Source organism: Talaromyces stipitatus, genomic scaffold (genome assembly GCF_000003125.1).
Source record: "Talaromyces stipitatus ATCC 10500 scf_1105507295511 genomic scaffold, whole genome shotgun sequence".
Classification (NCBI taxonomy): domain Eukaryota; kingdom Fungi; phylum Ascomycota; class Eurotiomycetes; order Eurotiales; family Trichocomaceae; genus Talaromyces; species Talaromyces stipitatus.
In genome coordinates this window covers 142,412-156,758 of record NW_002990119.1, presented here as the reverse complement: position 1 = coordinate 156,758, position 14,347 = coordinate 142,412, and the positions used below count along the sequence as shown (strand labels likewise).

General features: G+C 45.2%; 3 protein-coding genes across 3 annotated transcripts, besides 12 other annotated features; 1 reads left to right on the top strand and 2 right to left on the bottom strand.

Moving 5' to 3' along the window:
• Positions 1 to 44: 44 nt before the first annotated feature.
• Positions 45 to 218: a mobile genetic element.
• A 1,208-nt stretch (positions 219 to 1,426) lies between these two features.
• Positions 1,427 to 1,792: a mobile genetic element.
• An 86-nt stretch (positions 1,793 to 1,878) lies between these two features.
• Positions 1,879 to 2,175: a mobile genetic element.
• Positions 1,879 to 2,190: a mobile genetic element.
• On the top strand, positions 1,882 to 3,712 carry TSTA_097790 (transposable element tc1 transposase, putative; the record flags this gene model as incomplete). Its single annotated transcript, XM_002485716.1, has 2 exons — positions 1,882 to 2,173; positions 2,634 to 3,712. The coding sequence occupies 2 exons, from the start codon at positions 1,882 to 1,884 to the stop codon at positions 3,566 to 3,568; spliced, it is 1,227 nt and encodes a 408-aa protein (XP_002485761.1). The 3' UTR covers positions 3,569 to 3,712.
• A 293-nt stretch (positions 3,713 to 4,005) lies between these two features.
• Positions 4,006 to 4,272: a mobile genetic element.
• A 118-nt stretch (positions 4,273 to 4,390) lies between these two features.
• Positions 4,391 to 4,498: a mobile genetic element.
• Positions 4,499 to 4,630: 132 nt separating this feature from the next.
• Positions 4,631 to 4,652: a microsatellite.
• A 263-nt stretch (positions 4,653 to 4,915) lies between these two features.
• Positions 4,916 to 4,969: a microsatellite.
• A 262-nt stretch (positions 4,970 to 5,231) lies between these two features.
• Positions 5,232 to 8,699: a mobile genetic element.
• Positions 5,358 to 5,972, bottom strand: TSTA_097780 (uncharacterized protein; the record flags this gene model as incomplete). The annotated part of the gene is made up of 2 exons (XM_002485715.1): positions 5,358 to 5,764; positions 5,855 to 5,972. The coding sequence occupies 2 exons, from the start codon at positions 5,970 to 5,972 to the stop codon at positions 5,358 to 5,360; spliced, it is 525 nt and encodes a 174-aa protein (XP_002485760.1).
• An 872-nt stretch (positions 8,700 to 9,571) lies between the features above and the next one.
• On the bottom strand, positions 9,572 to 10,315 carry TSTA_097770 (uncharacterized protein; the record flags this gene model as incomplete). The annotated part of the gene is made up of 2 exons (XM_002485714.1): positions 9,572 to 9,758; positions 9,780 to 10,315. 2 exons carry the CDS (start codon positions 10,313 to 10,315, stop codon positions 9,572 to 9,574), a joined length of 723 nt encoding a protein of 240 aa, XP_002485759.1.
• Positions 10,316 to 10,446: 131 nt separating this feature from the next.
• Positions 10,447 to 10,470: a microsatellite.
• Positions 10,471 to 10,737: 267 nt separating this feature from the next.
• Positions 10,738 to 10,795: a microsatellite.
• A 243-nt stretch (positions 10,796 to 11,038) lies between these two features.
• Positions 11,039 to 14,347: part of a mobile genetic element that runs on past the window's edge.

Below are 14,347 nucleotides of genomic sequence, written 5' to 3'. Positions count from 1 at the left end.
TAAAGATTATCTGTATGGAGTAGAATATGCTGAAGTACCCACGCTGCCCTTAACCACTACCGCTTAAACCCATCACGAATCAACATCAGCATTCTTATAGTATCCCCCTTCAGCGAATGCCTTTGAATACCTAAGAGATCCCTTGCTGCGCTAAACTTCCTCCCAACAGCAACTTCAGAGGCAGGTATTGCCAGGTAATCCCTGGCTACCGATCTTAATGGACAGAGGGATATGTATAATTACGTTCGAGAGCGATCACTGAAGGCTAAGAACACAAGCTAGGGTATGGAATAGCAATGTACTAAAACCTTTATTCTGCTGTCTTGGAGCATCTGCTATCTTTATAGGCATACGGCTCATATCAGATCTCCCTTCTCTGAATAGCTGCGACAGTTGAGGTGTGGTTTGAGGGAACCGATAGCATCCTCGAACATATAAACCTTCACCTGGTGTAAAAACCTAACTTGAGACATCACGGGAGCACTTCTTAGAATAGCGAGACTCCAAAGTCTGCTGGTTGTTACAAAAAAGGTCTTGATAGCTGTTGAGAAAACTGAAAACACCCACGACCTTGATGGTGGTTCTGACCAATCAGAGGAGGTTATGTCAGCGTGAATGATAGAAGAAGGCGGTCATAAAGGCGGTAAACTAACTCGGAGAAAAAAAACGTTTTTCGAAATGTCGGTATAGTCCGCCGTAGTTACACTGTCTTGTGTCAGAGCAGGTGCGCTGAATCTGAGAGAAGGACATCATTATGATATTGTCGGCACCGAAAGCTGTCGAAGAATAGATGTAGTGAATAATCGAAAAGCGCAAATGAAGGATGGCAAGATGAGATCAGATCAAAGCATATTTTAATTGACTTTTGCTACCTAACTATTGTCAGATAATCCGGCTTTCAAACGAGGCAGAAAGATCGACTGTTCAATCTTACAGGTCTAAAAGGCACCTTTAGGCATATATCTGGGCACCTAGATTTCAGCCCAATATTTACCCCTCCTGATAGCGTTTATATGTAGCTAGCTATCCCCCGTCTCCCTTACTCTTAGGGGGCAGTCATCAATATCAGGAATTCTATACCATATTGATTAGGCTCGTCAGCTTGTCGGAATAGCTGTTCTACGTGACTAGTGCTAGCGACCTAGACGTAGATAAACCGACAGTTATATAGTTTATATGCTCTAGGAAAGCTATCCTCTCTCTAATCCATCAATATGGCCATCAACCCAGAGCCTGACCCCCCTTCTACAAGTCTAGCTACTGCTAGGGAAGCAAATCACAATTCAACGCGCCTTACAAGAAGAGATGACCGTATTCAGGTTTTAACACTACGAGATGCTGGGCTTACCTATTCACAAATCTCTTCACAGCTTCAAATTAGCTATCGCCAGGTTCAATATATATGTCAAAATCAGCAAGCAACTTTAAAAAAGCCCGTGGCCAGATTCCGAAACTATCCGAGGCTGGTGTTGATAAGATTATTGAATGGATTAGCTCTTCAAAAAGTACGCGTCGTATGCCTTATTATAAGGTCATATAACAGTTTGAGCTTCCTGTTGGAACAACTGCTCTAAGTCGAGCACTCAAAAAACGAGGATATACGCGTTGTAAGGCTCTAGCTAAGCCTCCTCTGTCAGATCAACATAAACGCGTACGTCTTGATTGGGCTCTTGAGCATATAAATTGGATAATTGAACAGTGGAACCGAAGCCTTTGGACTGATGAGACATGGGTTACTCCGGGGTTCCATACAAGAACCTGGGTGACTAGGAAAGCTGGTGAAGAATTAGAGGAGACTTGTTTACGTGTTGCTCACTCTCAGAAACGGGGATGGATGGCTATATTTGCTTCAATCGACAGCAATCTACATTTCTATAGCTTATGCAGGATGGCGGATTAGGACATGCAAATAAGGATGCGATTGAGGAGCTTCAAACTCGGGATATCTATCCTATCTTTTGGCCTGCATTCTCCCCAGATCTTAATCCAATTGAAGCTTTATGTGACTGGATGAAGGATTGGATTCAGGGGCAGTATCCGGAAGAGGAAACTCTTTCTTATGATCAATTACGTGAGGTTGTACGGGCTTCTTGGGATGTACTGCCAGAGCAGTTTCTAAAGGATTTGATTGATTCCATGCAGGCAAGATGTCAGGCTGTAATAGATGCAGCAGGTGGCCATACAAAATATTAGCTTAGTAAGAAAAATTGATGGGCAGAATCCATTGGCATCTAAACCCTGTAAGAAAATCGTACTAACAAAATCACCACGGGTCAGCCGTAGTAGACACTGCGGTTCATCCATTCCCCCGCTCCCGACCATGAATCTAGTCGCTACGGCCGATTCAGTTCTCTCCTTCAGCACTTCCCGTGCTCGAATCCGTCACGGCTTGTTTAATTGTGCCGATCAGGTTGTTCTAATAATTGTATGCGCAATTGGGGCCGTTAAACCCATATAAAGGTCACAATATGGACAGCGGTCGATGGATATTCTGTGGACTTGGTCAGCACAGTCACAGACCAAGCCTAAAAGAATACATTCTATTATTTATCAATCATTACTATCACCTCAACCATTGACTTGTCAGTTAATCCCGCTGGAACCTACAACATAATACGCATCAAATTTCACAGGCCCAACAATGGCCACACCAACTCCTAGGACAATCCTTATCACTGGCGCAACAGGAAAGCAGGGCTCTGCCGTCATTGATGCCCTCCTCGCCGCAGACGACAGTGACAAAATATTGAGCATCATTGCCGTCACGCGCGACACTACCTCCCGCAGCGCACAGGCCCTGGCTCGCAGACCTAACGTATGCGTTGTCGCCGGCGACCTGGCCGATCCGGACTCAATCTTTGACCAGGCCACTGTTAACGGCAATCCAGTGTGGGGTGTTTTTGGGGTCCAGATCAACTCTCCAGAGGAAGAAAAGCAGGGCAAAGCTTTGGTGGCAGCCTCTGTCGCCCGCGGCGTTCAGCATTTTGTCTACGCCTCCGGCGATCGTGGTGGAACAGAGAAATCAGAAATAGATCCCACCTTCGTCAAGAACTTCGCTGCTAAGTTCAACATTGAGAAGCATCTGCAGAAAATGGCCGCTACTAGCCCGCAAGGTATGACCTACTCAATTCTCCGACCAGTCACCTTCTTTGAGAATATGACGGCCGATATTCACGGAAAGGGCTTTGCCCGGATGTGGGAGCAGATGGGCCCGAACAAAGCTCTTCAACTCATCTCCACAAAAGATATCGGCTATGTAGCGGCTCAAGCGTTTATTCATCCTGATAAATATCGCAATGTGGCGATGACTTTGGTCGGGGACGAGCTGACCCAGCCAGAAGCGGGTGTTATTTTTCAGGAGGTGCTAGGTTTCAGTATGCCCATGGCGCCGTGTCCAATCGGGTCTGCGGTGAAGTTCTTCAAGAAGGACACTGTGGGAGACATGTTTCGGTGGTTTGAAGAGAACGGATATGGCGGGGATGTAGTTCAGTGCAGAAAGGAATTTCCTGGGTTGATGGACTATCGAACTTGGTTGGTGGAGCGCAGTTCATTTGTCCAGAGGCCATAAGTGTTAATAGACGGCAAATAGTGACGAGGCCGTGCTAGTTGAAACTATTGCGAAGCTTGCAGTTTATAGTTAAGCCTGGTTGTACTCTTGGGAATTAAACCAGACATGGATAAATGAGCTAATCACATGTGCTACAAAGAATGCAGAAAGAAATTGGGTCATGCATGGTCTAATCCTGCTGCCCGCCCTTGAGCGAACAGGGGGGAAGCGACGGGGACAAGTAGTTACTACTACTACGTAGTTAAATATTACAGTGCTTCACCGTCTCGTGCACGGTATCGCGTCAAAACGCGAAAAACAACACGGATTTCAAAGCGCGATAAATCAGTCGAAATGGGTGCAATCGAAAATGCAGTTGATTATTTGAATTCCTTCGGAGAAGGCAAACAGATTAATTTCACTTTAATCGCAAAAATATATGGTGTTGATCGAACTTGCTCTCAAGAAGATACCGAGGCCTTACGGGCTCGAAGGAGGCGCATTACGATAATCAACGATTACTCAACGACTACCAATCTAAAAAGCTTATACAATGGATAGAAATGCTCTGCGAGAAAGGCCTGCCTCCTACGCCCTATATGATTGTAAAATTTGCGCATGAGATAACTGGTAGAAAGCCTGGAAAGAACTGGGCTTCTCGCTGGTTAAACAAGCATCCAAATGCGTTGATCTCTCGCTATTCTACAGGCATTGACCGTAACCGAAAAAGAGCATATTGCGCCTGGAGTTATCCTTCCTATTTTGAGCTTATAAATTGCAAGATTGAGCAGTATAATCTTCAGCCAAATCAAATTAACAAGATCTCAAGCAAGCCGGGGATGGCGCCTACTGATTCTTGATGGTCACAATTCTCACGTCAATATGAGATTTATTGAATATTGTGAAAACAACAGAATCTTATTGGCAATATTTCCTACGCATGCAACGCATACTGTTGGTTTAACTACGGTCCGTATCACGAAGCATAGACGGTAGTAAGGCGCGAACACGAAGCGGCCTAATGAGCCTGACAATATGAAGATATCTTGATTCCTAATATTGTGACTTGTCCCCAAGAACGAGGTGTGTGTGTGTGTGTGTGTGTATATTTAACGGCCGTGGTTCGTGACTTGCACGCTTCCCACCGATCCCTACTGGGACATAGGCCGCCGAGGGGTAAGCCTTGGGCTTCAGGTCCTATCAGATTTATATACAAATAAGAGACTCTTTGGCGCATTTCTATAGCTGCCGTGGTCTTAAAGGGAGATCCACTTTCTAGTGGGTTTTGGGTATTTGCTAGCTGCAATGGTCCATCTATGCTCCATGACCCATCATTCTACCACCATCATACTTAAGCAGTGAGTTTGAAAAGAAAAAGGGAAGAAGGAAAGAAGGAAAGAAAGAAAGAAAGAACGAAGGAAAAGAGAGATATAAAGGGGAAGTAGGGCTGACTTAGCTAGATGCTAAGGAGAGATTGGCGAGGACAGATATCCTTAAAGAAATAGGTCTCTGCTAGCCATGAGACTAGTTTTCGTGTTCCTTTCGCAGTACCTAAAAGAAAAGAGATAACTTTAGAAGGGGGTCTAGGTGGACAAGGAGCTCGTCTCTTAGCTATATAGCAGAAGAAGAAATGTAGAGGTGCTTTTCGTGCTCTATACTAATAGAGAAGATAAGCATTATCATGATTAAAGCGTTCATGGTAGTCTGCAAAGTCTCCATGACCAGTACGGGCCGCAATAATACGGCCAAGGTCAAGTTGGTTGAGTTGAAGCTCCCCAGGGCGCTTAGGAGAAGTAGTTATTTCTAGATCTTAATAACTCTGTGGTGCCACCTTCTCCCATTGTGACTGAGCAGCGGATAGGGATTGAGTCTTGGCGTGTCTCTTTAGCGAGGCGTATAAGGATTTGTGAGGAGCAGGAGGGGTTGAGGCAGCTCCCTCTTTGGCAGCGAGATCAGCCGCTTCGTTCTCAGGGATTTTAGCGTGTCCAGGGACCCATCGGATTTGGATTGATCCACTTTTAGTGTGTGGAAGCCTTTCGCGTAGTGGCCAGGTGGCTGTAAGGGTGCGGAAGGATTCAAAGACCTCTTGGGAGGATCCTATAGAGGGGGATAGGAGGCGCGTGACAACTTCCAGGTTGTCAAGGCAGATCCATAGGTTAGTAGCAAATTGAGCTGTTGGGTATGTTATTGCTGCTTGAGCACCAGCTAGGGTAGCTTCTACTTCTATGTTAAAGACCTCTTTCCCATGTCTGTATAAGAGTAAGGAGCGGAGAAACTAATGGTGTGCTTGAAATTCAATATAGCTACCCCCTGCACGTCCATCTATCAGCCTAGATCCATCTGAGAAGATTACAATATCCAAGCTAGGGATGATGCATTGAAAAGCTGTGAAATCAGCCGCTACCTGTTCCTTAGTGCGTCCCATGGGAGCTCCTATTTAGGCTAGGGCATTCTTGCGTGACTCATGAGGGTACTAGGGAGCATGTTGTAGAGGGTTTATTTGTTCAGAGTTGAGAAGCGCCAGCACTTGGTGGGCAAATCGACTGGTTTGTCGGCCATCTCTAGCTATCTGTTCTGCGCGTCTTCGGAGTGGGTGGTATAGATTAAGACGCCATAGGCAGACCGATGTTTGGAGGGCTATTTAATCTAGTTCAATTTCTGGCGGAGAGAATCTAGACTCTCGGTATAGAACAGATATTGGGGTTGTGTGGAAAACTGGAAGGACTGCTCTTGCGCCTGCTAGTATTACTTTAGTTAGTTTTTTAAGATGTTCTCTAACTTAATTTGAAATTTGAGAAGGCCCAGGGCGAGTACGTCCTGGCCACTAGGTTTCTACGCCATAGTATACTTTATAGAGTACACAGGCTAATACAGCCTGCTGTAGTAAATGAGATTTAACTCCACAGATAGTATTTTCTAGAGAGCGAAGAGCATTGGCCACAATAAGGGCTTTAGCTGCTGTTTCATCAACGTGCTATTTAAATGTTAGCTTTTTATTAAAGAGGATTCCTAGTCAATGTAGATATAGCTATTTAGTATTTTCTGAGATTATGATAGATCCAGCTTTTACTGAAGGTGTGTAGGTTGAGTCCTGGTCTGCTTTATGTCGGGAGAAGTAAAGAAGCTCATATTTATCTGGTGCAAATGTAATGCCCTCTGCAGCGCCCTAGTTTAGGGCTTCTTATAGTGAGTCTGATAATACTTTACAGTTAGTAGCAAGAGATATTAAGATTGCCAGGTTAGCTACATCATCTATATAATTAAATCTGTTCCTTGGGTTTCCTAGACAGAATAGGGACGCTATGTAGAGCATGAAAAGAATGCTAGATACTAGGGATCCTTATGGAAGACCATAGGCAATGTCTATTGAGGGGCCAATCTCTCTATCAAGTTGGATCTGGACTGATCGCCCAGTAGCAAAGGAGGCAATCCAGAGAACAAGATTAGTGGGCCAGCCCTGCTCACATAATCTGCGGATGAGTCTGCCAGGAAGCACGGCATCAAAAGCGCCCTTGACATCTAGGGTAAGAAGTGAGGCAGTTATGCCTTGATTTAGTGCTTGATCAATATTATGTATTAGGCATGTGATTAGATCATTTGCAGATCTTAGTGGGAGAGCCCCAAACTATTGCCTTGCTAATACTTTATGGTATATAGAGATTCATGCCATATTCTATGCCACCAAGCGCTCAAGTCCTTTACCAAGAACTAATAGGAGAGCGATTAGTCTGTATGATCTAGGTGAGGACCAATCAGTCTTTTTTAATTTCTAGATAATTACTAAGATTGCATGTCGAAAGCATTTCAGGTAATAACCAATCTTTAGGCACCCTTAATATAACATTAGTACCTTGTCCTTAATCAGAGGCCATGCCACTTTAAGTATACAGGTTGGGATTTTGTCTGAGCTAGGGGCTATGTTTCCTGCCTGAAGTACTGACTCCTCCACCTGTGCCATTGTTATATCTGGGAAGTAGAGACTAGTGGTAGGGACTGCTGGGGAGTCTAGAGGTATGTCTCCTGCCTCAGCCAAGTTTTGGAGAAGATTACAGACTAGTACGTCTCGTTTCTCATGTATAGTAACTGCTGGGAAGCTGTTGGGTCTCAGTGGATCCTTCAGTAGAGGGCTTTGGAAGGTGCCTGTAGACTTATGCTATTTACTTATATCAAAGACATCCTTCATTTGTATTACCATAGAGAGCTTATCTCGTCAAAATTGTCGTTGAGACCATCTAGTTATCCTGCGGAAGTCTGTCTTTGAGCAGAGGCCTAAGCAGTAATTGTGTAAAGCTTTCTTGCAGTCTTCATTCTACTATAGTTATTCTATACCTTGTGTTATGGTCCTCTTAGCAGAGCCTCTATATGCTCCTTGAATTATAGATGTCAGTTTTTTAGCAAGGGCATCAAGATCTTCTTCTGTTGCGGCTGAGCTCTCGGTGCCAGCGAGATTAGAGGCGAGGAGTGAGAGGAAGGAGGTGTAGTCTAGTGTGTCAAATCTTAGTTTCTGAGCTGTTTCCTTGTATCTCTGATCCCATGGTACAGTGGTGATTAGTAGTTGATGATCTGAGGTTGCATCTAAGTGGCTCGCTATGCTAGTTTTAGCTCCTGCGAGTGCCAGAGGGCTTGAGGCAAAACTGAGGTCTAACACGTTACCCCTTTCATGTGTGGGACAGTCTATGTCAGAGATGAGTACTAGACCCTGGAGGTCTAGCCAGTTAATGAATGGCTCTGCAGAAGGTGTGGTGCTGCGATGTAGTAAGGGCTGCCATCTGTTATGTAGTAGGTTGAGATCGCCTGCGAGTATCATTGCTTGAGGGAAATATGCCTCTGGCAGGGTTGTAAGAGCTTTCGCGGCTTCGCCTACTCTGATGGAGCCTGCTGGGGCATTATAGATATTAACTATCAGAGTGGACTTTCCTGTGGGCAAAAAAATCTATAGGAATAGGAGATCCGAGGCCTCTTTAGTGTTAGTTATGAAGGGGCGCAGCTAGGAGGTCCAAATGCCCTTCTTCTTTCAAATATAGGTAAGGACTTGTGGTCGGCCACTTATCACCTAACTGTCAGTTAGGGAGAAGCATTCATATGATGGGTGTTTTTTAGTGATCTATTGGCTAAGATCTTTGAATATATATAGTTCTTGGATTAGGATAATATCAATATCGCTTGTATATGCTAATACGAGAGCTATTTCATATGCATCTGGCACGTGCCCTACATTTAGCTGTAGGATTTTAAGAGGCGCCTTTTAAGTTAGATAGTAATAGATCATAGCTCCCGTTCAAGAAGGGAGGCGAACCAATTTTGTGATTAAGAGGTTATAAAGCGGACTGCGCGAGCTGTAATTGGAGGATCTTTAGTTGGGGCGCGAGGTGGAGGGGTTACTGAATGGAAAGGAGAGATAATCTCATGGGTTGGAGGCTAAGTTAGCATCTCGTCTAGTGCCATAGGTGTTTCTTATGTGCCAATGGAGAGCTGAGTGCTACATCCTTCTTTAGTTCAAGCTTTTACAAGGTTAATAGCACAGGATTTCCAGATCTCTGCTTATTAAGCTTTAGTATATTTAGAGTTGCCTTTAGGGCGCAGGAGGCATTCTGGGAAATCAGCAGGATATAGTCTATAGCAGTGTATGTATCTAGGAGGACACTGATGAGGCTCCAGGGCTATGCAGCGGTTAACATGTCCCTATTCAGTATACTCTGAGGAGCCGCAGAGCTAGCATCAAGAGGGGCAGGCACAGGATCGTGCATTATGCTATTTCCAGCATTATGTGCATTGAATAACTGTTGTTCTCTTAGAGAGGTGACAAGCATTAATAATAGTGTTAAAAAGGCGTAGCTGGATAGGCAGTGGTGATTTCGTATCTTCTGAGAAGTTGACAAACCAGCTTAAGGAAAGAGTATTAGGGTTGGCGGCACTTGTAGCGGTCTCACTGATAGATATAGGCTTGAGTCCTGTAGTTTCACTGATTTCTGAGGATAGTAGTATAGGATTGATAGGGATTAGAGAGTATTGACCGTCCAAGATTTAGCCAACTTTCCTTGGCACATTGGTGACTTGGTACGAGACCCATCCGGAGCTGCGTTCTATCTGGCAGTTCACAAAGAATGCAGAGATAATCTCTTTTTGGGTCTCAAGGGTTAAGATGGCTTCTGGAGATGAGGGACATAGTGCAAAACCAGTCTTTATAGTTTGAACTTCTTTTAGTGCTGAACTGTTTAAGTTTAGTTGAGACTGTAGGCTAGAGTAGATAGCGTAGGCTTCCATTTTTCTAGCTGCATGGTCAGCTGGGAGGCGTACGAAGAGCTGGTTGTCAGGAAGGGGTTGTTTCACCAGAGGCATAGGCTTTTTAACATGGGCTTTAGAGTGAGTAGTAGGAGTTGATTTGACCGGGGCATATTGGGTAATAGTCGCATAAGTCGACTGTTCAAGACCTGAGAGGGGACGTGAGGGAGGGGGTGAAGGGGGTAAGAAATTTGGAGTAGGGGAAGGGGAAGGGGACAGGGCAGGTAGAATGGAGGTCGTCGAGATACCGCTGATATAGGCGCTAAAATGTCGTTGGGCTACTGAGGCGAGGTCATCGCTTAGAGCGGTGAGGGCTCTCAGTAGGTGAGGGGCCAGGCCGGTGGTTTGGCTGCGGTGTTTATCGAGGAATGCAGCTATAGGGCTGAAGATCTTCTGTCCTTCAGAAGCTCTTGTCGTGGCTGCGGACGTGGATTCCAGTAGGGCTGTCTGTAGAGGGCCATCTGTACCAGGGCCTTTACGCGACATACGCGTTGAGACGCGTCAAAGGCCGCACTTCTGGTGGCTAGGTGGTAGAGAGGGGTGAGGAGGTTGGGCCTCTGACTGTTTGATATAAACAATTGTAGGGAATTCGTCTATCTAGTGTCCCCAAGAACGAGGTGTGTGTGTGTGTGTGTGTGTGTATATATTTAACGGCCGTGGTTCGTGACTCGCACGCTTCCCACCGATCCCTACTGGGACATAGGCCGCCGAGGGGTAAGCCTCAGGTTTCAGATCCTATCAGACTTATGTACAAATAAGAGACTCTTTGGCGTATTTCCATAGCTGCCGTGGTCTTACAGGGAGGTCCACTTTGAGTGGGTTTTAGGTATTTGCCAGCTGCAATGGTTCGCCTATACTCCATGATCTATCACTCCACCACTATTATAACTGAACAGTAAGTTTTGCAGAGAGGGAAAGAAAGAAGAGAAGAGAAAGAAAGAAGGAGAAGAGAAATATAAAGGAAGAGTAGGGCTGTCTTAGCTAGGTGCTAAGGAGAGGTTAACGAGCGCAGATATCCTTAAAGAAGTGGGTCTCTGCTAGCCATGTGGCTAGCTTTTGTGCTCCTTTAGCAGTGCTTAAGAGAAAAGAGATGACCTCAGAAGAGGGCCTAGGAGACTGAGGGGCTCGTCTCTTAGCTATATAATAGAAGAAGAAGTACAGAGGTGCTTTTCATGCTCTACATCAGCAGAGAAGATAAGCATCATCATAGTTAAAATATTTATAGTAGTCTGCAAAGTCTCCATAACTAGTATAGGCTGTAATAATATAGCCAAGGTCAAGTCAGTTGAGTTGAAGCTCCCCAGGGCGCTTAGAGGAAGTGGTTATTTCTAGATCTTGATAGCTCTGTGGTGCCACCTTCTCCCATTGTGACTGAGCAGCGGATAGGGATTGAGTCTTGGCGTATCTCTTTAGCGAGGCGTATAAGGATTTGTGAGGAGCAGGAGGGATTGAGGCAGCTCCCTCTTTGGCAGTGAGATCAGCCGCTTCGTTCTCAGGGATTTTAGCGTGTCCAGGGACCCATCAGATTTAGATAGATCCGCTTTTGGTATGAGGAAGCCTTTTGCAAAGTGGTCAGGCGGCTGCAAGGGTGCAGAAGGATTCAAAGATTTCTTGGAAAGATCCTGTAGAGGGAGATAGAAGGTGTATAGCAACTTCTAGATTATTAAGGCAGATCCATAGATTGGTAGCAAATTAAGCTGTTGGGTATGCTATTGCTGCTTAAGCGCCAGCTAGAGCTGCTTCTGCTTCTGTGTCGAAGACCTCTTTCCTGTGTCTGTATGAGAGTGAGGAGCGGAGGAACTAATGATATGCTTAGAGTCCAATATAGCCACCCCCTGCACATCCATCTGCTAGCCTAGATCCATCTAAAAAGATTACAATATCTGAGCTAGAGATGATACATTGAAAAGCCATAAAATTAGCCGCTGCCTGTTCCTTAGTGCATCCCATGGGAGCTCCTATTCGAGCTTGAGCATTCCCACAAGGCTCGCGAGGGTGCTAGGGAGCATATTAGAGAGGGTTTATCTGTTCAGAGTTTGGGAGGGCCAGTGTACAGCAGGTAAATTAGCTGGTTTATCAGCCATTACTAGCGATCTGTTCTGCGCGTCTTCGAAGTGGGTGATAAGGGTCGAGACGCCGTAGGCGGACAGTTGCAAGGAGGGCTATTCGATCTAGTTCGATTTCTAGTGGAGAGAATCCAGACTCTCGATAAAGGACTGGCTTTGGGGTTGTGTGGAAGACTGGAAGGACTGCTCTTGCGCCTGTTAGTATTACTTTAGTTAGTTTCTCAAGATGTTCTCCAACTCGGTTTGAAATCTAGGAAGGTCCAGGGCGAGTACGTCCTGGCCACCAGGTTTCTATGCTATAGTATACTTTATAGAGTACACAGGCTGATACAGCCTGCTATAGTAAATCAGGTTTAACTCCTCGAACAGTATTCCCTAGAGAGCGAAGAGCGTTAGCTACAGTAAGGGCTTTAGATGCTGTTTCTCTAATATGCCATTTAAACGTTAGCTTTTTGTTAAAGAGGATTCCTAGCTATTGTAGATATAGCCATTTAGTGTTTTCTGATATTGTAATAGATCTAGCTTTTACTGAAGGTGTACGGGTTGGGTCCTGGTCTGCTTTATGTCGGGAGAAGTGAAGGAGCTTGTATTTATCTGGTACAAATATAATGCCCTCTGTAGCGCTCTAATTAAGAGCTTCTTGAAGTGAGTCTGATAAGGCTTTGCAATTAGTAATAAGAGAAGTTGAGATCGCCAGGTTGGCTGCGTCATCCGCGTAACCAAATCTGTTCCTTGGGTTTTCTAGACAGAATAGAGGCGCTATGTAGAGCATGAAAAGAATGCCAGATACTGGGGATCCTTGTGGAAGACCACAGGCAATGTCTGTTGAGGGGCCGATCTCTCTATCGAGTCGGATCTGAACTGATCTTCCAGTAGCGAAGGAGGCAATCCAGAGAACGAGATTGGTAGGCCAGCCCTGCTCGCGTAGTCTGCGGATCAGTCTGCCAGGAAGCACGGAATCAAAGGCGCCTTTGACATCTAGGGTAAGAAGTGAGGCAGTCATGCCTTGATTTAGCGCTTGTTCAACATCATGTATTAGGCATGTGGTCAGGTCAGTTACAGATCTTAGTGGGAGAGCCCCAAATTGTTGCCTTGCTAATACTTTATGGTGTAAAGAGATCCATGCCATATTCTGTGCCACTAAGCGCTCCAGTCCTTTGCCAAGTACTGATAGGAGAGTGATTGGTCTATATAAACTAGGTGAAGACCAATCAGTCTTTTTTGGTTTCTGAATAATTGCTAAGATTGCGTGTCAAAAGCATTTAGGATAATAACTAATCTTTAGGCACCCTTGATATAGCATTAGTACCTTATCTTTGATTAGAGGCCAGGCTACTTTGAGTATGCAGGTTGGGATTTCATCTGCGCCAGGGGCTGTGTTTCCTGCCTGAAGTACTGACTCCTCCACTTGTAGCATCGATATATCTGGGAAGTAGAGACTAGTGGAAGGCACTGCTGGGGAGTCTAGAGGTATGTCTCCTGCCTCTGCCGAGTTCTAGAGAAGATTGCGGACTAGTACGTCTCATTTCTCGTGTACAGTAACTGCTGGGATGCTGTTGGGCCTTAGCGGATCTTTTAGTAGAGGGCTTCGGAAGATGCCTGTAGACTTATACCATTTGCTTATGTCAAAAACATCCTTCATTTGTGTTACCGTAGAGAGCTTATCTTGCCAAAATTGTCGTTAAGACCATCTAGTTATCCTGCGGAAGTCTGTCTTTAAGTAAAGGCCTAAGCGGTAATTGTGTAAAGCTTTCTTGCAGTCTTTGTTCCACCATGGTTATCCTATGCCTTGTGTAATAGTCCTCTTAGTAGAGCCTCTATATACTCCTTGAATTGCAGATGTTAGTTTTTCAGCAAGGGCATCAAGATCTTCTTCTATTGCGGCTGAGCTCTTGGTGCCAGCAAGATTAGAGGCGAGAAGCAAGAGGAAGGAGGTGTGGTCTAGTGTATTAAATCTCAGTTTCTGGGCTGTTTCCTTGTATCTCTGATCCTATGGAACAGTGGTGATTAGTGGTTGATAATCTGAGGTTGCATCTAAGTGGCTCGCTATGCTAGCTTTGGCTCCTGCGAGTGCCAGAGGGCTTGAGGCAAAACTAAGGTCTAACACGTTACCCCTTTCATGTGTGGGACAGTCTATGTCGGAAATGAGTACTAGACCCTGGAGATCCAGCCAGTTGATAAATGGCTCTGTAAAAGTTGTAGGGCTGCGTTGTAGCGAGGGTTACTATCTATTGTATAGTAGGTTGAGATCACCTGCAAGTATTGTTGTTTAAGGGAAATATGCCTCTAGTAGGGTTGTGAGAGCTTTCGCGGCTTTACCTACTCTGCTGCAGCCTGCTGGGGCATTATAGATGTTAACTATCAGAGTGGACTTTCCTATAGGCGAAAAAATCTGAAGGAACAGGAGATCTGAGGCTTCTTTAGTGTTAGTTGTAAAGGGGCATAGCTGGGA